General features: G+C 38.9%; 1 protein-coding gene across 2 annotated transcripts in view; it reads left to right on the top strand.

Moving 5' to 3' along the window:
- The window catches only part of TMEFF1 (transmembrane protein with EGF like and two follistatin like domains 1), an 85,990-nt gene that overhangs the window by 53,031 nt on the left and 11,552 nt on the right, over positions 1 to 21,407 (top strand). Inside the window, exons 6-8 of one of the 2 annotated variants that reach the window (XM_059411186.1) lie at positions 3,222 to 3,370; positions 5,611 to 5,676; positions 19,145 to 19,268. In XM_059411186.1, coding sequence (XP_059267169.1) covers positions 3,222 to 3,370; positions 5,611 to 5,676; positions 19,145 to 19,268 — 339 coding nt within the window. The remainder of the gene's footprint in view (positions 1 to 3,221; positions 3,371 to 5,610; positions 5,677 to 19,144; positions 19,269 to 21,407) is intronic. The other variant, XM_059411188.1, reaches the window with a different exon arrangement.

Below are 21,407 nucleotides of genomic sequence, written 5' to 3'. Positions count from 1 at the left end.
AAACAAAGTTTTGTGAATCCTATCTCCCAAATCAGAAATAGAATATTATCAGTACTTCAGAGCTGCCCTTTGATGTTCTCCCTGACTGCATCTTTCCTCTACCTACCTAGTATCCTGCATTCTCTTTGCTTTTAAAATGGTTTTACCACATATGATAAATCTCTTAATTGATTTTGAGTTTTGTATAAAATGGAATCATCTCTCTATGTACCTTCTTTTGCTTAGCAATTACCTTTTTGGGATTCATTCATGTGAATGCACATGGTTCATTCAGTTTCACTGCTTATTGAATTTAATTTTTGGACTTTTACAGTGCATTTTACTGCTGATGGACATTTGGATTGTTTCCAGTCTTTTGTTCTCATGAGTAATGCTGCTTTGAATGTTCTTATTTACATTTCCTGGTGCACATGTATATGAGATTTTAAGGGACCTTACCTACCAGTGAAATTGTTGGGCCCCTGCAAGGCTAGCTTTGTTAATATTACCTATGTATTTATGCTTTTGTTCTTTATTTGCATTTCAGATCTTCTTTATGAGATCATTGTTCAACTGCCTTTATGATTAACTTTACTGTTAGCCATTGCATGACAAATTCTTAAGTTATTACTTCTTCCAAATACTTTTATTTTACCCTCATTCATGAAAGATATTTGTCTTTATATAGAATTCTATTTTATCTCAGCACATTGTGGGCTTTATTTCACTGTCTGACTATAAATAATTTGGCTTCAGTATTGCTTTTGAAGACACTTGTCCCTCTTATTCTTACCTCTTTTAAAAGTAACCTTTCTCTTCTTTCTGGCTGCTTTTAAAATATTCTTTTTTGTTATTGCTGTAAAATTCCACTGTGATATTTCTTTGTCTAGATTTCTTTTTAATAATCCTGTTTGGAATGTATCAGGCTTCTTGAATATTTAGATTAGTATCTTTTTTTAGTTTTCGAAAGTTTGACAAAGAATTGCTGAGAATATTGCCCTTGCCTCATTCCTTTTACTCCTTCTTGAGGTCCAGTCCAAGTTTTCCAAATTCTGTCACTTCTGTCTTCCATGTCTCTTCATCTTTTTTTCCCTGTGTACCACCTCTATACTCTCTGCTGTGGTTTGAGTTAATTTCCTTTGACTTGTCTTCCAGTTCCCTAACTCACCTTTTGTTTATCTAATTTGCTGTTAAGTCTGTCTATTGCGTTTTTAAATTTCCTTTTATTTTTTATTTTTTGAGGGAAAGAGAGAGAGTGTACAAGCCATGGAGCGGGAGGGGCAGAGTGTGAGGAGGAAAGGAAATCCCAAGCAGGCTTCCCGCCCAGTGCAGAGCCCAGTGCAGGGCTCTATCTCACAACCCAGAGATCATGACCTGAGTCTAAATGAAGAATAAGATGCTCAATTGACTGAGCCACCCAGGTGCCCCAAGTTTTTTTTTTTTTTCTAATAATACATTCTTACCTATTCGAAATTCTGTTTGGTTCATTTTCTTCCTTCCTTCCTTTCTTTTCTTTTTTTTTTTTAAAGTTACTTCTGCCCTTGAGAGACGCATGCTTCACTGGCTTATCCAGCTGGGTACCCCTGCTTGGTTCATTTTCAGATCATTTTGTTCTACTCATGTTGTTTTGTTTGCTTATTTGTTGTAGATACATGACTGAGTGAGTATGATCTACTTATTTTTTTCTCACAAGTGTATCTTGGAAAATGTTTGAGGTCGAGGATAATAAAGTTGGTTTCTCCAAAGGAGATTGCATTTGCTTCTGTCAGCTGCCTAGGGGCCTTTCCAGTCCTTGGCTCTTAAAATAAACTCTGGGCTTGAGGTTTTTCAGAACACCCAAGTAGTATTTTAAGTTGTAATTACCCATGTGAGGGCTGGCTTGTGGCTTTCAATTCTCAGGGGAGATGTCTTTCTTCCCTCTCTTCAGTGCCATGGCTCAACACAGCATTTTCTTTCCCACTTTAAATAGTCCCTGTGGAATATGGAAACTCATTTCTAGTTTCCCCTCATGTTGAGAGTTGTAGCTTTTTGAGGTTCCAGCTTTCCCAGGGTCTTCAAACTCCCCATCTTAGGTAGGTCAGCATTGTTTGTCTTCTATTCCCAGAGGCCTGGAAGGCTACAAAAGTTGATAATTGAATTTACCCAATTTGGTAAACACTTTTCAAGGTAAAAATCAGCTTTAGCCAGCTCAGTTGACCTTTCTGTGTTCCTATCTTCATATAACTTTTATTCTGAATATTCCTTGATTTCTTGTCAACTTATGAATGCATTTGAGAGAATATTTTAAAATACTTTTCCTGTAATTTTTGTTGTTTTCAGTGGGAAGCTTAGCACAATCTCTGAGTCTACAGTGTTGCTGGAAGCAGGAGAGTCTAAATTTTTTAAATTTCATTTTTATTTATTTATCTTTTAAAAGATTTTATTCATTTATTTGTCAGAAAGAGAGTACAAGCAGAGGGAGGTGGGGGGAAGCAGGCAGAGGCAGAGGGAGAAGTAAGCTCCCTGCTGGGCAGGGAGCCTGATGTGGAACTTGATCCCAGGACCCTGAGACCATGATCTGAGCTGAAGGCAGAGGCTTAACTGACTGAGCCACCCAGGTGCTCCTGTTTTTTTTCTTATTTTTATACTCTGATTTAGATTTTTTTGTTCTTGGGAGGAGTGATCATGCCTGGGATCTCTTGTGCAGTGTCAGTGTTGAGGGGACACTCAGCAATACAGGTATTTGTGCAGCCAGAAAAACTTTGGAGGGCTTTGATTTTACATGTTTCATATAAAATTATGTTTTTTAGTCTTTCTAGTTATTTGGTGAGGTTGGTATATTATTATAACCTCTATTTTACAGATCAAACTAAGACTTAGGGGAAGAATCTGGACCCAAATCTAGTAATTAGTTGGGCTGAGATTTAGATTCATGACTTTTGACTTGGTTCTGTGCCCTTTCCACTACGGCATGTTGCTTTTTAATTAACATTGTGGACATTTGACATCCCTTGATTATTGTATCTAGATATGAAAATTCTGGGGAAACCACTGGATTAATAATATCCAGATGAAATTATCTCTAAATTATCACCTGATAGAAATTGTTAGCTGAACGTTCACTTCGCTTAATTTTTTTTATCAGTGACTTAAAACGATATATTGACTTCTGTTAACAGCAAGCAGAAAAGAAGAAAATGAGAAATACAGCACTGTGAAATACTTTTGTTGTAAATATAAGTAATTTTTGTCTTTTCCAACAGTTGTGTGTGTAATATAGATTGCAGTGGCTACAGTTTTAATCCTGTGTGTGCTTCTGATGGGAGTTCCTACAACAATCCTTGTTTTGTTCGAGAAGCATCTTGTATAAAGCAAGAACAAATTGATATAAGGCATCTCGGTCATTGCACAGGTAAAATCCATTCTACTCATCCAGAGACCTGTCTTTAATATTCTGTGTCTGAAATCTTATTTGTCATTTAAGTAGTGTTCCATATTTGTAAAATGAGAAGTCTTTGATGTTCTATTTGTTTCTTCTATTACTTTGTATTTTAGATTTCTTTGTTGTTACTAATTCAGATTTTTTTTCATTTATTTTCATCTTCTTAAGACTCAAATGATGCTTTTCTGTTGATCAAGTAGTTACTAAGCCCTTCCTAACATAGACTTGTAGATACATTTATAGTTCTTAAAGGTTGTCTCAAATTTATAGTAATGATTATAGCTGTTTAATAGTCAACTTATTTTAATTATAGTAAAACTACAAGCATTACCATATATTCATATTTTTTTCCTAGAGCATAAAAGTTCACTTTGTTTTCATGTTCTCTCAGTAGTTTTTGCCCCTACATATTTTGTACTGTTAGAGATTTTGGTGTGAGGTTATAGAATGTAAGGAAAACTTATTACTTTTAGTTTAAAATTCTTTCTTACCAAGAAAATTCTTTTCTTGCTTTTTGTCATAGTTTAGAGCCACGATGCCAGCTAAGAATTTGTTTGTTTTCCATTTCAACTAGAAATATCCAGTCACTAAAGGCATAACTTCTCAAGTTCCTTAGTAATACACATATGGGCTAGGATAATGTGTTCTTTCCTAGTAACTTAAAACATACAAGAGCTGACACATTGTCATAGACTCGCAGGTCTTTCCTGCTTACAAGCCCCAACCCTCCTGCCTTTTTTGGACTTATTAAGGGGATATGTTTTTATCTAAGCTGAGGGGAAAATGTTGTAAGCCAGAGTTTAGTACTTTTTACTGGTAAGAAATTATTTGTGAAATACAACACTAGGGATTGCAGTATCTCTGCTTTAAGCTACTAGAGAATGCTCAAGAAGCTCCTCAGAGGATTTCCAGGTGCAGATCAGATAGGGTGGGAGAACACACCATTTGCTGATAGAGACCCCTTGTAGGTAGACACTCTACCTAGCCTTGCTCTTAAAGTGCATAGTTTGTTTTTCTTTCATAGAGTGGCATTTAGAGCCCAAGTTGAAATAGTAGCTTAGAGAAATAATGCCTTTTATGAAGAACTGGTTCATGATTGAATGGTTCTACTTGCAAATTCAAACTTCAAGTAGGTCAACCTTGAGAATTTTACTAATTGAAATTGATGCCTATTTAGAATCCTTTGGAGTAGTTGGTCCTTAGCTTTTTTTTTTTTTTAAGAGATTTTATTTACTTATTTGACAGACAGAGATCACAAGTAGGAAGAGAGGCAGGCAGAGAGGAAAGCAGGCCCCCCAGCTGAGCAGAGAGCCCGATGTGGGACTCAATTCCAGGACCCTGAGATCATGACCTGAGCCAAAGGCCGAGGCTTAATCCACTGAGCCACCCAGGCGCCCCTGGTCCTTAACTTTTATCTTGGTCCTTTTGGTAATACTTCCGTTCATACCTAATCACACCTTCCCTTTCCTTTCTCACTATGTAGTGGGACGCGGCAGCTTGTGCTTCCAACATGCATTTTTGACTTTTTTTTTTTTTTTTAAGATTTTATTTATTTGACAGAGAACACAAGTAGGCAGAGAGGTAGACAGAGAGAGAGAGAGGAGGGGAAGCAGACTCCCTACTGAGCAGAGAGTCCAGTGCGGGGCTTTATCCCGAAACCTCGGGATCATGACCCAAGCCGAAGGCAGATGCTTTAACCCACTGAGCCACCCACGTGCCCCCAACATGCATTTTTGGTTCAGGTACAGTGTTCCCAGTCCAAATACAGTTCAACAGTCTGGGGTCATTTCTATCTAAGTTTTGTCTGATAACAAAGCTGAGATTCCACCTTTATTTTAATCTGATATGTTTCCAGAGAAACAGTGGTAGGAGAGATACATCTTGAGATTATTGTCCCTTGGAGAGAGGGCTAATCCTTTGCCTTTAGGGTCTGTGTTATTTTAGCTTGCACAGGGAAGACTTTTTAAGGAGATGACATTTGAGCTGAAATCTAAATGAAGTTAGGTTGTTCATCTTGCAGAACGTGTATATATTTGGGGTGCCTTGAGGCCTGAGATAGAAATGGCACAACAGATGAAGAGAATGCTGGGAAATGTGAGCAAGATAAGTGGACAGAGTTGGGAAGGACTGGAGCATTTGGAATATTTGGGAGCTTCATGGTATGACTTAAACATCCCGTGTGTCTTAATCTGAAAACTTTTCTTTTATAGACACAGATGACACTAGTTTGTTGGGAAAAAAAGATGATGGACTACCATATCGACCAGATGTGAAAGGTACTGAATCGTGATTTTCCAGATTTCGGCCAACTATTGAAATGCGGTCATGAGCTGTCCTTCGTAGCTCTATTTCCATTATAATGATCATTCCAGCTTTGCTCTCTCTAGCAATACATTATGGAATATATTATTAATAATATTAAAAAGCTAAGCTGCTTATTCTCAATTTACAGAGTTCTCTCATATATACTTTAATTAAAATTTTGATTGAGATACTGCAGATTCACATGTAGTTGTAAGATATTACACTGAAAGATCCCTCATCTTTGCTTTTTAAATCCTCTTTACTTCTTTAGAATATACTATTAATGCTTGCCCTCTGTGCACAGGTCTTTGATCCTTATTCCCTCTGCCTGGAACTTTTCTCTAACTAATATTCATCCTTTCAGTCTTAGCTTTTCCCTTAGTCATTTCCCTTTGGGAAGTAATCCTTGACCCTAAGTCTAGATTAGGTGTGTCTCTATATACTCTCCTATGCAAACACTTAACCTACTTTAATTATAATTGTCTTTTTTACTCATCTGTATCCCCCTTTAGGCTCTGAGTTTTGTGAGGACGGGAGACTGTGTCTGCATCTGTCATATTGACTTTTGTATTCCTAACTCTTGGTAGAATGTTTGGCACATACTTAGGTGCTCCATACTTGTTAAAAGAATGGAAGAAACTCAAAGAAACTGTAGGATTTATTGGTACAGAGTCTTATATGTAGTAAAAGTCAGAGCAGCAGGGATTGGATTCCAGGTATCTTGACATTAACTCCAGTGCTCTTTGATTTAATATGATTCTTAAACTACTCTGAGGCCTAAGGACCAAGGGGAACATTGAGGCTTTATGAGGCTCTCTCTAGTGAACTGAAGCAGGTCTAGATCATGGGACTCCTAGTTTGAGACTTAAATATAATTGCTCTTTCACGCATGCATCTTCTACCCATTTGTTAGGTTATACTAGTGGAGAATTGTTTTTAGGTGTGTGATCTACCTTTTATGCCTAATTTCGAAAAAAATGTAAAATGAGAATAATAATAGTACCTATCTCATAGTTTTATAAAAATTAAATAATATAGGGGCTCCTAGGAGCTCAGTCAGTTAAATGTCCGACTCTTGGTTTAGCCTCAGGTCATGATCTTATGGGTGGTGAGATCAAGCACCAAGTTGGGCCCTGTGCTCAGTGGGGAGTCTGCTTGAAGATTCTCTCACTCTCCCTCTGCCCCTGTCCCTCCTTGCATGCTTACTCCCTTTCTCTCTCTCAAATAAATAATTAATCTTTAAAAAATTAAATAATACCTGTCAAATGCTTAGAAACAGTATTGGACATACTCTTAAGTGCTTAAAAAATAATAACTTATTATCATTGAACAATTTGTTATTTTCTTCACTGGAATCCTATCACACCCGAATCATTTATATCCCATGAGCTCCTGAAGTATCAGTTTCCTATGTTGATACAAGTGCTGTTTTTAAAATAGAAAATCTCCTGTATTCCCATAGGAGACATAATACATCAGCTGTAGTTTTATTCTCTATACTGTTAGTACATGACCAGAATATGAAGGCTATTTTTCAGTAGGTAGAAACTCATATTTAAGGTAATTTGGGGAATTGTATATGCCCTAAATACTTGTCTGCCTTTGATAAAACTACAGCGGTAATTTAGTGCCTAGGCCACTTTTGAGATACTGAAAATTCTTTATACATAAGAATTGACCTGTAACTCAAATGAAATTAGATCTAATTTATTATGTGCCTACTTTATAGTCGTCATTTCATCAGACCCTGTTAGTGGGTAGAAAGATACCAAATACATGACATCCATCTTTAAGAACCCTTTCGTTTAGGGACGCCGGGGTGGCTCAGTTGGTTAAGCAGCTGCCATCGGCTCAGGTCATGATCCCAGCGTCCTGGGATCGAGTCCCACATCGGGCTCCTTGCTCAGCAGGGAGCCTGCTTCTCCCTCTGCCTCTGCCTGCCATTCTGTCTGCCTGTGCTCGCTCTCTCCCTCTCTCTCTGATAAATAAATAAATCTTAAAAAAAAAAAAAAAAGAAGCCTTTGGTTTAGTAAGAAATGAATATAACCCTCTAACAAAGTAAAAATTTGTTATTGTTATAAATGTGGTTAAAAGTGCAATGGGAGTTCAGAAAAGGAGATTACTATTTGGTGGCAAATTGTGAGGATCTGAAGAACTAACGGAAGAGGTGTCTTAAAAGCTATGTTGTCCTAGGAAATTTAAACTTTATTTGTAGGCAGTGGAGAATCACTAATAGCTTTGAAAAAGATAAGGCTGCAAAGTTAACCAGTTGAATGAACAGTGCCTGTCAGTAAGATGGTGCTTATTATTATATATATTGGACTGAAGACGGGAGATCTGTTAGATAGATTCAAAGGGAATAGACTTTGGCTTAGATTAGAGGGATAGAGAGTTTAGATGACTTGGATGATGGTTTCTATTTATAAAACTAAGGATGTTGGGAGGGGAAATGTGTTTGAGGTAAGGTAAGGGAGAAGTTGATGTGGAGGTGAGTAATTTTGGAGTTTGAGTTGCTTGTGGAACTCTCCGCATGGCTTCATTTAGCATAAATTTGCAATCTTCGGAGATTGAGGTGATAGATAAGTGAAGTCCTGAGGATGAGTAAGATAATAGAGCTTCATTGTTTAGACTCTTGCACTCTTGAGATAGGGCTAGGATGACTGATAAACCAAATCTTTAATTTCATTTCAATTAATTTAAATTTAAATAGCCACATGTGGCCAGTGGCTACTGTATTGGGAAACACAGACATAGAACATATCAAGAGTGGTAGAAAGTTCTGTTAGACGGTACAGTTACTACAAAGGAGAGGAGGCTTAGGATGAAGCAGAAACAGGTTCCAGGGAATACCTAGAATGCTGCAGTGGCACAGAAGCCAATACGGAGGGGTCACATAAAGGTATCAGAGGACAAGCATTGAATCTGAAGACAAGGGAATCATTGGTTATCGCAGAAGAAGGAGTTTCTCTAGAGTTATAAATATGAAATCCAAATTGTGAAAGAGTTGAGAAATGTTGCAGTAGTGGGTAGTAGAGGTCAAAATGTAACTATTTTGTATCCCCCCCCATTTGCTTCTATTTTTTGTCCTCACAATCATTTGTAGGAGGCCTTTAGTACATTTTTGTGTCCCCAGTACACAACCAAGACTAGGTAGGCAGGCAGGCATCTAGGGATGGAGGCTGCAAAGTGAAAAGCAGCAACACAGCACCAACACAAAGCTGGACAAATTGGAAGAAAGTGCTTAGTATGGAAGATTTTTAAAGTTGAGCTCTTGGAGAATAGCGCTCATGAAATGGAACATTTGACTGTCCAGCATGGTGGCTGAATTGGTGCTTTTTTGGGCTATTGGGAAATCTCTGATAAATACTGAAATTGCAGTGTTGGAAGCAGTGTTGTAGTTGTTGAAGCCACGCAGGGTATGATGGTTGAACATGAGGGATGTGGGAGATGGGTATGTGACATTTTAAAAACTTGATTGTAGAAAATTTCATGCGTATATAAACAGAATAGTATAATAAACCCTAAGTTACACAATACATACCTTCAGCAGTTTCCAGCATTTTGTCATTCTTATTTTGTCTATATATCACTACCCACTTGATTTTTATTATTCTTATTTTACAGGTTTGTTTTTGTTTTTGTTTTTGTTTTTTATGGAGGTCTAATTTCCATTCAGGGAGCTACATGAATGTTAAGGTATCAGTTTTGAAAAATGAATTTTATTGGAGTCTCTAACATTCCCATCTGCCCAGGAAGCTCCTTTGTTGCATGTGACATTTCGACATGACCACTTTTATCCAAAGGATATTTTCCTACAGCCTAACATCTAACCGTAACACCTTTTTTACTTCCAAGACTCTCTTGCTTCATTCCTGAGGTTCACTTCACCCCCAGCCCCCATCCCATCTTTGGCCTCATCTTCTCAATAGTCTCTGTCCTCCTGCTGACCAGGGATGCCAGAGAAACTGAGGTATTGGTATTATTTTTCCCATTTCTTGGGGACTCCCATTTGCACATCTTTAATACAGCTCTTTTGATGTGCCCTTTTTAAAATGGTCTTGATAAAGTCCCCTCGTTGAATGGTAAAACTGAGCCAGTTGCTAAAATCTTGTGGGAGATCTGAGAGTGTATGCTGTGGGGAGTCATGGGGAGGACTTTTAGAAGGCCACCTGGGTGGATGGTGCAGACCCCTAAGGGATGAAGGTCATTGGGAGAGGAGAGTGGAGTATGATCTGGAGGTGACAGGGGAAAGTGGAAGGAAAAGGGATGTAGGAAGTAATGTGATGTTGGTCTATCAGGGAAATGAAAGGAGTACTTCCTAAGGGGATGGTTGAGGAGGTGGATGAGTTTATTCACATCAGAAAATGTGTTTCACGGGGCCGTGTGGAAAGGCTAGGAAAGGAGAAGTTAGGGTTTGTATGGAAAATAGGGGGTTTTAGGAATGAGTTGGGAGCTTTTGGTAGGTAGGCTTTTGTACCTGCCTTTATACCTTTGATGGGGTCTGAGGAGACTGGGGTTAGGGAACGATGTATGGAGGGATATGTTCGTGACAAGGCTTGGGGTGCAGGGTAGTATAGGGGAAACAAGAAAGAATATATTAAATATTTTAACTGTAGGGATCTGTAGAAATGAGCCTGAGAGTTCCTGGTACAGTGTTGATGTGGTTGTTGTGGCCTCAGCAAATGACCTAGCAGGTGCATGTTTTGGTTGTTAATAGCAACTCCTTATGCTTTATTTGGGTTGTGCATTGATGGACCAGGACAGCCCTCCAGTGGGACATGCCTTTGCAGATAGGCCATCTGCAAAGGTTTTCTTATAACATCATTGCTTAGAACCATACTCTCCTTTGTATTTGAAAACACTGCCGCTGGTGGTAGGTTTTGTTTCTGAATGCCTCTGTGGGTGGAAGGAACCACTGGGTGACCGAGTGTTCTCTTTATATCTCACACACACAAACATTGTTCAGAGATGAGCACTTGCAGCTGTTCACAGAGCCTGTCACTACTTGCCTGAGGGCATTGTTTGGAGAAGACCATTCTGTGTCCAGTTCTTGCTGTGAGAGACTACATCACTGCTATGGTTTCTGAAACTGTGCTTCCTGATGTCTTAAAGCCTTTTTCCTTTTCCTTTTTGAAGTTAATCTAATTTACGTGGTCCAGAGAGCAGGTGCTTGGACATTCTGCTTTTGTCCATTTCCTACACATCTCCCAGGGTAGTGTGGTGAGATAATAGTGGGATGGTTCAGAGTTTGCTCTATGGAATCGGACTTGGGCTACACTTAAAGGCTGTGTGGCTTGCTTTTGCTGAACCTCAGTGATCATATCTATATAGCTGGGATGCTAATATCTACTGCCTAGGATTACTCTGATTATGAAATGCTATATCACTGGATTTTTCACTTGGAGATGTATGTGTATATATATATATATATATATACACATACATATCTATCTCCACTTTCACTGGATATATCACTTGATGTTACTGTGGTGACTGTTGATACTTTTGTTTTCTGTTTTCATTGTTGGTACCGGGCTGTGGTGAAAGGTCTCACCATTGGTGAGTCTACCTGTATCTAGGTCATGGTTAATGTGGTTCATGGCTATTCATCAATTCAGTGGTTATTGCTTGTGTGCCCTTCCGTGTGTCAGCCGCTTTCACGTATTTGTGTTAGTATTTGATCCTCGTTACAACCATGTTATCCTCCTTTTGCAGATGAAGAAGCTGAAACTGCAAATTTGTGGCTCATGTAGAATAGCAGAGCTTGGACTAGAATGCAGGCTTTTCTGACTCTAAGCCCTGGTGCTCTTTTTCTTGTATCATAGCTATTCCAGAATTCTCTTCTGCCCTCTTGCTTGCTTTCTTCTCTTACTTTCCTTCAGAACTTTAATGTACTTTCGGCTGTCACCTTGGTGAACCTTTGTTCTCTAGCCTTAATTTAGAGCTTAATCTTAAGCTCTAGTTTCATATATTCGTATGTATTGCCTGGAACATAAAAGGTGCTTAGTAAATACTTTTGGATGACTCTAGCTAGTCAGAGGTCTAAAAATTTTTTTTAAAGATTTTATTTATTTATTTGACACAGAGAGATCACAAGTAGGCAGAGAGGCAGGCAGAGAGACAGAGGGGAAAGCAGGCTCCCTGCTGAGCAGAGAGCGGATATAGGGCTGGATTCCAGGACCTAAGACCATGACCTGAGCCGAAAGCAGAGGTTTAATCCACTGAGCCACCCAGGCATCCCTAGAGGTCTAAATTTGAACTCCGCTTTACTACATTTTTCTACTGACCCTCCTGTCATTAGGCTCATTTTTAGAGTCTTTTTTTTTTCAGTTTTTTTTTTTTTTTATTTTGGTAAGATGTATATAACAAAATTTGCCATTTAAACCATTTTAAGTACATAGCTCAGTAGTATTAAATGCATTCATGATGTTGTGCAACCATGACCATTCATTTCTAGAGCTCTTTCATCTTTTTTTTTTTTAATTAAAGATTTATTCATTCAGTTGAGAGAGAGAAAATACATGCACATGGAGGGAGGAGCAGAGGCAGAGGGAGAGAGAGAATCTGTAAGCAGACTCACCGCTGAGTGTGGAGCTGCATAGGGAGCTCGATCCCATTACCCCGAGATCACGACCTGAGCACAAAGCAAGAGTCAGATGCTTGTTTATATGACTGAGCCATTCAGGGTGCTCCTAAACCTCTTTGATCTTGTAAAATGGGAGCTATACCCAATGAACAGTAGCTTTCCACTTACCCGTCCTCTCAACCCTGTAACTATCATTCTTTTTGTTTCTATAATTGTGGCTACTCTAAGTACCTCCTCCCAGTGGAATCGTACAGTGTTTGTCTTTTCGTGTCTGGCTTATTTCAGTGAACATAATGTCCTGGAGGTTAATCTGTATCGTGGCATAAGTCAGAATGTCCGGGGGGCCTGGGTGGCTCAGTTGTTAAGCGTCTGCCTTCAGCTCAGGTTACCATCCCGGCATCCTGGGACAGAGCCCCATGTCAGGCTCTCCGCTCAGCAGGGAACCTGCTTCTTCCTCTCGCTCTGCCTGCTGTTTCCCCTACTTGTGCTTCCCTCCTTCAAATAAATAAATAAATAAATAAATAAATGAACAAACAAGTAAATAAATAAATAAATCTTAAAAAAGAAAGTTAGAATGTCTTTTTTGAGGTTGAATAATGTTGCATCATATGTATGTACTGCATCTTGTTTATCCATTCATTCATTGATGGACACTTGTGTTGGCTTCCACCTTTTAGCCGTTATGAATGTTGCTGTGAATATGAGTATATAGCTATCTCTTTGAGACTCTACTTTCAGTTCTTTTGCATATATCCCCACAAATGGAATTGCTGGATCGTATGATTAATTATATTTTTAATTTTTTGAGGGACCACCATACTGTTTTCCATAGCGGCTATATCATACATTTTCATCAGCAGTGCTCAGAAGTTCTAATTTCTTTGCATGCTTGCCAACACTTAAATATTTTGTTTTGTTTTGTTTTGTTTTGGGATAGTAGTCATCCTCATGGGTGTGGAGTACTGTGTTATGGTTTTGATTTGCATTTGCCTAATGATTAGTGATGTTGAGTATCTTTCGTGTGTTTATTGACCATTTTTTCTTTGAATTCATGCATATTTTCCTTGGAGGAGAGTCATTTTGTATAATTCTGTATTAAAAGTATCTTCAAAGGATAGTTCTGTTTGCTAAATGCCTAAAGTACATTGAAGGGATTAGTGCTGGGCAATGTTTGTAAAGATGGTTATTGCAAAGTATCTAAAGAATGGGACTGGGAAGTTTGACCTTCAGAAAAAAATTATTGGGTGGGATTTTTTTTTTTTAAAGATTTTATTTATTTATTTGACAGAAATCACAAGTAGACAGAGAGACAGGCAGAGAGAGAGGGAAGTAGGCTCCCTGCTGAGCAGAGAGCCCGATGCGGGACTCGATCCCAGGACCCTGAGATCATGACCTGAGCTGAAGGCAGCGGCTTAACCCACTGAGCCACCCAGGCGCCCCTGTTGGGTGGGATTTATGGGGTAAACAGATAACAGGGAAATCAGTAGATAAGGAGAGATTTCATTCAACATAAGGAACATTTGATAATATTGGAATAAATTGTGTTGAGTTCTTCACTTTTGAAAGTGGTAAATTAGAAACAGGATTTCTGGGTAGTAGCTAAAGGGATTCCTTCATCAGACCAGATGGCCCTCAACAGCCCTTCTATCGGGGCGCCTGGGTGGCTCAGTGGGTTAAGCCGCAGCCTTCGGCTCAGGTCATGATCTCAGGGTCCTGGGATGGAGTCCCGCATCGGGCTCTCTGCTCAGCAGGGAGCCTGCTTCCTTCTCTCTCTCTCTGCCTGCCTCTCAGTGTACTTGTAATTTCTCTCTGTCAAATAAATAAATAAAATCTTAAAAAAAAAAAAAGCCCTTCTATCTTTTAGTTTTGGAGAGCTCATTTCAAAACATCTTCAAGCTGTATTTATTTTTTCTCTAATATTTATTCCCAGTGCTAAGCTCTAGCTTAGCTTTTCGTTGCCATAAGTTTGGATTATGTAGTAACTTTCTAATTGGTCCCCTGATCTTCCTAGTTCCCTTACCTCTTTATCTTGCATGCTGTTACCCAGTTAAATTTTTTAACAGCTTTTTGAGACACAATTTACATACTGTCAAGTTCACCTGTTTAAAGTGTGCAATTCAATTTTTTAAAAAAGAGGCACCTGGGTGGCTCAGTCAGTTAACTATCTGCCTTTGGCTCAGGTTATGATCTCAGGGTCCTGGCTCCTCTGGCATTACCCCAGCTTTTGTTGTCTTGCTCTCTCTCTCTGTCCAATAAATAAGTAAAATCTTAAAAAAAAAAATTTAAAAGTAATCTCTACACCAAACATGGGTTGGAACTCATTGCCCTGAGACCAAGATTTGCATGCTCTACTGGCTGGGTTAGCCAGCACCCTCAATTTAAATTTATTTTTAAGTATATTTAGGATTATACAAGCATCATATCAGAATCAAATTTTAGGCCATTTTCATTACCCCAAAAGAAACCTCACACCCATTAGCTATTACTCCCTATTCCCCCTAACCACCAGATCTTGGCAACCACTTTCAACTATGTAAAACATGGCTTTTGTTGTGTTACTGTCCAGCTAGGAGGCCTTCAGTGTCTTCCTTATCCGTATGATTAAGAAAACATTTTAGGTGACACTTGGGCGAACTAGTTGGTTGAGCATATGACTCTTGGCTTCAGGTCAGGTCATAATCTCAGGATTGTGAGTTCAAGCTCTGTGTCTGGCACCATTCTTAGTGGGGAGTCTGCATGAGATTCTCTCCTTTTTCTACTCTTACTCAAATCAATCAATTAATTAATCAATCTTTAAGAAAACATTTCTCACCTGGAGTTCCTGTTTTTCCATAATCTGACTTCAGCTCATTTTTCCAGTTTTGACCTACACCAGTTTGAATATCCAGCTCTTGCTGTTTCTTGCTTCTTCTCATCTCATCTGTTTCTTGTTCTTTTTTCTTTTTTTTTAATATTTTATTTATTTATTTGACACAGAGAGAGAGATCACAAGTAGGCAGAGAGGCAGGCAGAGAGAGAGGGGGAAGCAGGCTCCCCGCTGAGCAGAGAGCCCGATGCGGGACTCGATCCCAGGACCCTGAGATCATGACCTGAGCCGAAGGCAGAGGCTTAACCCACTGAGCCACCCAGGCGCCCCTGTTTCTTGTTCTTATTGACAATGCTGTGTGCATTCCTTTTGGTTTTCACTCTTCTTCCTTTTGGTTCCACTAGCTTCCTTTTGGTTTCCACTCTTCTATCTGAATAAATCTGTATATGCTTTGAGAGCTAACTTAAGTCCTGCCCTTTCTGTGAATTCTTCCCTGAGTGATATCACTTACAATGAGTTCTCCTTCAAGCTTGAACTTCCCATAGCACCCCCTATTATAAACCCTTCTTTTACATTTAATTGTTGACTCTCTTGTGGGAACTCTTCTGTTGTGTTTTTCAGTTTTTTTGTGTGTGGATGTTGATTCCCTGAATTGATTGTAAGCTTCTTAGAGGCAGGGACTGTGCATACTTTTTCTTTATATCTTCTGTAGCTTATTTGAGCGTATGGTTGTGCACAAAAATAGTATGTAAGAATAATGGAATGACTAGAGGCAGCACTGAGCAGAATGCTTAATTTTTTTTAAAGCCTTTTTTTTTTTTTTAAAGATTTTATTTATTTATTTGACAGAGAGAGAGAGAGATCACAAGTAGGCAGAGCAATCAGCAAGGTGGGGTGGGGGCATACAAGCTCCCCACTGAGCAGAGAACCTGATGCAGGGCTCCATCCCAGGACCCTGAGATCATGACCTGAGCCTAAGGCAGAGGCTTAACCCACTAAGCCACCCAGGTGCCCCCAGAATGCTTCATTTGAATTCTGTGACAACCACAGACTTTAGTCTAGTAGACCTGTCCATGTTTTTACCAACTGAGCTATCTGCGTTCACACATGTCCATGTTTTTAGTTGGCTTTGCTTTGCCTAGAGCCTGATACCACATTCCGTCATTAATTCATTCAGTAAATGCTACTGGTGCTGTACTTTGTTTACTCATTTTTCAAAACCCTGTTTTGGATTTAGTGAACTTTCTCTTATTGCTGTGATGTAGCTGGATTCTCTGATAGCCTTAGTTCTGCATCATTCTCGAAATCTCCTGCTGTTTATAGGACTTTCTTATGGTCGATTAGTACATTACCACAGCCTCTAAAGACCTATACAGTACCATTATTATACGGACTATAAGATCTTATTATTATAGGTTGGTGTATAACCCCAGTCTCTATAGTCCCATTATTATATACTTTGTGGTCTAATACACCATGAAAATATCATGTTCTGAGAAGTTGCAGGATGATGAGTGCTGTGGGAGACCGTTGCATTCCTCAAGTCACTTATGGATTGATTGCAAATGTAGAATAGCACTTTTAATTTGAAACCATAGCCAGAAAAGTACTATGTTCTCAGTGTTAGGAGTTATATAGAAATGAATAATAAAAATGTCTAGATTCTTAAGGAGCTCACAGTCTCATGGTACACACTGAGTTTAAAAACCCAAACGGTTCTAAGACAATACCATGAGTATTGTAGTAGAGAGGTGGGTGCTTAGGATGATAGCCGCCCTGAAGTAGGGTATGATTTCTTCTGCTGTGGCAGAATTATAGTTTGGGAGCTGGAGGAGACTTTATGAGCCCTTTGAGGATAGGATATTTTTCTGTCCCCAGCACCTAGCACAGTGTCTGGAATATGGAAGGTAATTAATAAATGATAAATGAATAATCATCTATACTGTGTTGTCTTACAAGGTAGATATTGAGTACTTGAAACATGGCTAGTTGGAATTGAGATGTGCTGTGTTAAGAGCTCACCAGATTTTAAAGACTTATTTAAGACAATGTGTGTAAAAAAAAAATCACAGTTTTTTATATTGATTATATATTGAAATGATACTTATTTGATGTATTAGATTAAATATGTGATTAAAATCAGTTTACATATTTCTTTTTACTTTTAAAAAATACGACTACTAGAAAATAAAAAATTACGCATGTCTTATATTATGTCAGACAATGCTGATCTTACTCGGCTGCCTTCGACAAGGTGATTTGACCGGGGTCACAAAGAGCAGAGGTACCTTAAAATTGAGAATTTACATGTTGAATTTCTTGACTTCTGGTTTAGTTTTCTTTATAGCCCTAAATTAGTACAATGTAAATACATAAATTTTGAGGTTAAAATGACATCAGTTTGGTCTTATCAGGATTCCTGATAAGGTATTACAGTATCCCTGTAATCCTCTCAAAACTACAGGAAGTACAGGTTCTGTTTAGATCCTAACTTTATAGTTATGAAATCTCAGTCTTAGGGTGGTATACTCAAGGTCACATAGCTAATAATGCACAGAATTTAAGTTAGAACTGTGAGAAACCGATAGGAACCTGGGGATCTTTCCTACATAATGACAGGCCTATAAACGTTGGGGACTCTTGAGTTCATAGAGCTGAGGATGAATGTATTAATGAATATCCCCCCCCCCCCGAAAAAGTTTAAAAATCCATTGCAGAATGTGTGGGTGTATGGATGAATATGTGGTTATGCAAGTACATGAGAGACAGAGACAGGGGGTTTGGGGGGAAAGAGAGGGATAAGAGAGAATGAATGCATGAAATTAATTTTGAGGACTGGGTCCTCATGCTTCCATCTTTCCTGCTTCTTTTATCTTTCTTTCCTGATTTTCTTCCCCTTTCTTTTCTTTTTTTTTTTTTTTTTTTATTTTAAAGAGGGAAGAGGAGGTGGGAGGGAGGGGCGAGGGAAAGGGAGAAAGAGAATCCCAAGCAGTCTCCACCCCCAGCCCAGAGCCCTACATGGGGCTCACTGTCAGGACCCTGAGATCATGACCTGAGCCAAAACTGAGTCAGATGCTCAACCAAACTGATCCACCAGGCACCCTCTCTTCCCATTTCTGACATTGAAATTACTTATCAGACTCCCATTTTCTTCATTCAACTCAGTTCAGTTCCAATCAGTATACCTAAGTCTGAACAGATGTGTATCAGCAAGGTTATAATGGTTCTCTTTGGGTTTCAGGTGATTTAAAATTCTATTTGTTCTCTGTGTCATTTGACTTTTTAATGCAATAACATATACAAAGAAAAACCAGTTTTAAAAAACAGCAAATATATTTTCATTTGAAAGAAAAAAATCAATATGCTTAATAGTTTTCATTCCAAAAATAAACCTTTCACCCTAAAATTTCAGAGTCCTATAACTTTCTTTCTGCCATTCCATTCTTTTTTACTTCAATTTCATAGTCCCCAGGTGAATTAGAGTTAAATCTCCAAAGGCCAGTGCTGTAATATACCATCTCTTGGTTATAGAGATGAACTTTCTTGTAGAGGTAGCATTTATTTCTTTAGCCAAGATGTTTATGTTTTGGGGGGGCAGATTTTTTGTAAACAATAGTAGCTCAGGGTGGTCATATCCTGCAACTATTTTTTTTTAAAAGATTTATTTATTTATTTATTTGACAGAGATCACAAGTAGGCAGAGAGAGAGAGAGAGAGAGGAGGAAGCAGGCTCCCTGCAGAGCAGAGAGCCCGATGTGGGGCTCGATCCCAGGACCCTGGGATCATGACCTGAGCTGAAGGCAGAGGCCTTAACCCACTGAGCCACCCAGGCGCCCCCCTGCAACTATTTTTAAATACTTTGACTCTAAACAGACTGCTGTGTTTATGTCAGAATGAGATCTCAGTTCTTACTCAGACCCCAATCTGGGCTTCTGGTAATTTCTTGTCCAAATTACCTTGCTAATTTATTTATTGTGAGAACTTTGAAAAGTCCCTATTTTTCAGTTTGCTTTTCACTGTTTATTGACCTGGTTTATGTTCTTTTAAGATGCTAGTGATCAAAGAGAAGATGTGTATATTGGAAACCACATGCCCTGCCCTGAAAACCTCAATGGTTACTGCATCCATGGGAAGTGTGAATTCATCTATTCGACTCAGAAGGCTTCTTGTAGGTAGGTGAACACCTCCAGGTCAGAGGTGAGGAATTTTTTCCTTCAGTCACTGCTCTGTAGAAAGCAATGAATTATGGATTAAATATTACCGAAGAGTAATAATTATTTGCACTTGAGTCAAAAAATAAATTAGTGGCATCATTTGGAAAGCACTGATAAGTATAGTATGCAAAATCAAAACCAGATGTCATATTAGGGTTTTAAGATTGTGGACTTAACATTTTTAATACATTTTTTTCATATAAAAATATGCCATATTCCAGCACTATTTTGGTTCAGGCAATCTGTCACAAGGTGATTTAGGGACTAAAGAATGTGTTAAGAACAGAGAACATGGAACTCAAATAAAACATAACACTAAAATAGATTTCTAAAAATAAGGGAATGGGGATGTGGAACCAGGTGTGAGGAGAGAAGTGGAAATGGGAAAGGTGTAAATCGTCAACTGTCTGATGCCAGAGAGGTTCTGCGACTTGTTCAAGGTCAGCAGCAGCAAAACTAGATCTCAGATTTCCTGACTCTCAGCCTAATGATCGTAATGCTTTTTGCTGTTCTGTGTCTGTTTTGCTGGTAGCCCTTCTTGCTGTTGCTGCGAGCTGATCCTCTACCTCCTGTCGGTCTCCTTAGCCGGCTAATGTTTCCACAGACGAGGGGAGATTGCTGTCATTCTGCTCACTCCTGCCTCCTGCAGTTGGGCCAGAATCCTTTTTTCTCTTTCTTAGTCGAAACATCAAAACATGAAAAAAATACTATTCTTTTGTTCTGTCAACCTAGAAGCCAGTGGATCTTTCTCTCCAGAAAGTGAAAGAAAGCTGTTTGAAATCAGGTCTCCTGGTCCCTCTACCCTTAGCTCTCTTCTCCTGGCTTTTTCATCTTCCTCCTCTCCTCCTGCTTAAAAAATAAAACAAAAATACTACACACTGTTAATGATTAAACAATTCTTTTTTTTTTTTAAGATTTTATTTATTTATTTGACAGAGAGAGATCACAAGTAGGCAGAGAGGCAGGCAGAGAGAGAGGAGGAAGCAGGCTCCCTGCTGAGCAGAGAGCCCGATGTGGGACTCAATCCCAGGACCCTGAGATCATGACCCGAGCTGAAGGCAGCAGCTTAACCCACTGAGCCACCCAGGCGCCCTGATTAAACAATTCTTTATTAAGCTTTTGACTTTTTCTTGATCAGAAGTGCCGCTTGACTTCAGTGGAGCTATCGCTCTGCTCCCACATCCCCTTTCTTGAATGTTAAAGAAACACAGCTGTACAGAGGAGAGCAGGCCAATTTTAAAACAAAATCATTTGGGGGAGTCCTCATATCTGTCCCACGTGCATGCATATCTTGATAGAAGTTCGGATCGTGATGTTCTCTTAGGATAGGGCATCTTTCAGGATACCTAAAAGTGAAGGATGAGAGAGGTCAATGTCCTGTTAGTGAAGTGATACCAGGTCACTTTGCAGCATTTATTTTTCCAGTTATTGACAGTGAGACGATTGAATGGTATAAGCTGTTAAAGGCTTTGGGAGCAGGTCCACCAGATGGGCCAGTTCTTGTCTGTGCCCTTCAGAAGTTACTTAAATGTTTAAGCTTCATTTTCTCATTTCTAAAATTGTAATAATAATACCTACCTCCTAAAATTGTTGCTAAATTTAAATTGTTGCTAAAACTAAGTGAGATAATATATGCAAAGTGCTTAGCACAATATCTGGTCTTCCGTATACATTTAATACCTCATATCTGTCCCACGTGCATGCATATCTTGATAGAAGTTCGGATCGTGATGTTCTCTTAGGATAGGGCATCTTTCAGGATACCTAAAAGTGAAGGATGAGAGAGGTCAATGTCCTGTTAGTGAAGTGATACCAGGTCACTTTGCAGCATTTATTTTTCCAGTTATTGACAGTGAGACGATTGAATGGTATAAGCTGTTAAAGGCTTTGGGAGCAGGTCCACCAGATGGGCCAGTTCTTGTCTGTGCCCTTCAGAAGTTACTTAAATGTTTAAGCTTCATTTTCTCATTTCTAAAATTGTAATAATAATACCTACCTCCTAAAATTGTTGCTAAATTTAAATTGTTGCTAAAACTAAGTGAGATAATATATGCAAAGTGCTTAGCACAATATCTGGTCTTCCGTATACATTTAATA

Source organism: Mustela nigripes, chromosome 9 (assembly GCF_022355385.1).
Source record: "Mustela nigripes isolate SB6536 chromosome 9, MUSNIG.SB6536, whole genome shotgun sequence".
NCBI lineage: Eukaryota > Metazoa > Chordata > Mammalia > Carnivora > Mustelidae > Mustela > Mustela nigripes.
This window is presented reverse-complemented; position numbering and strand designations above follow the sequence as displayed.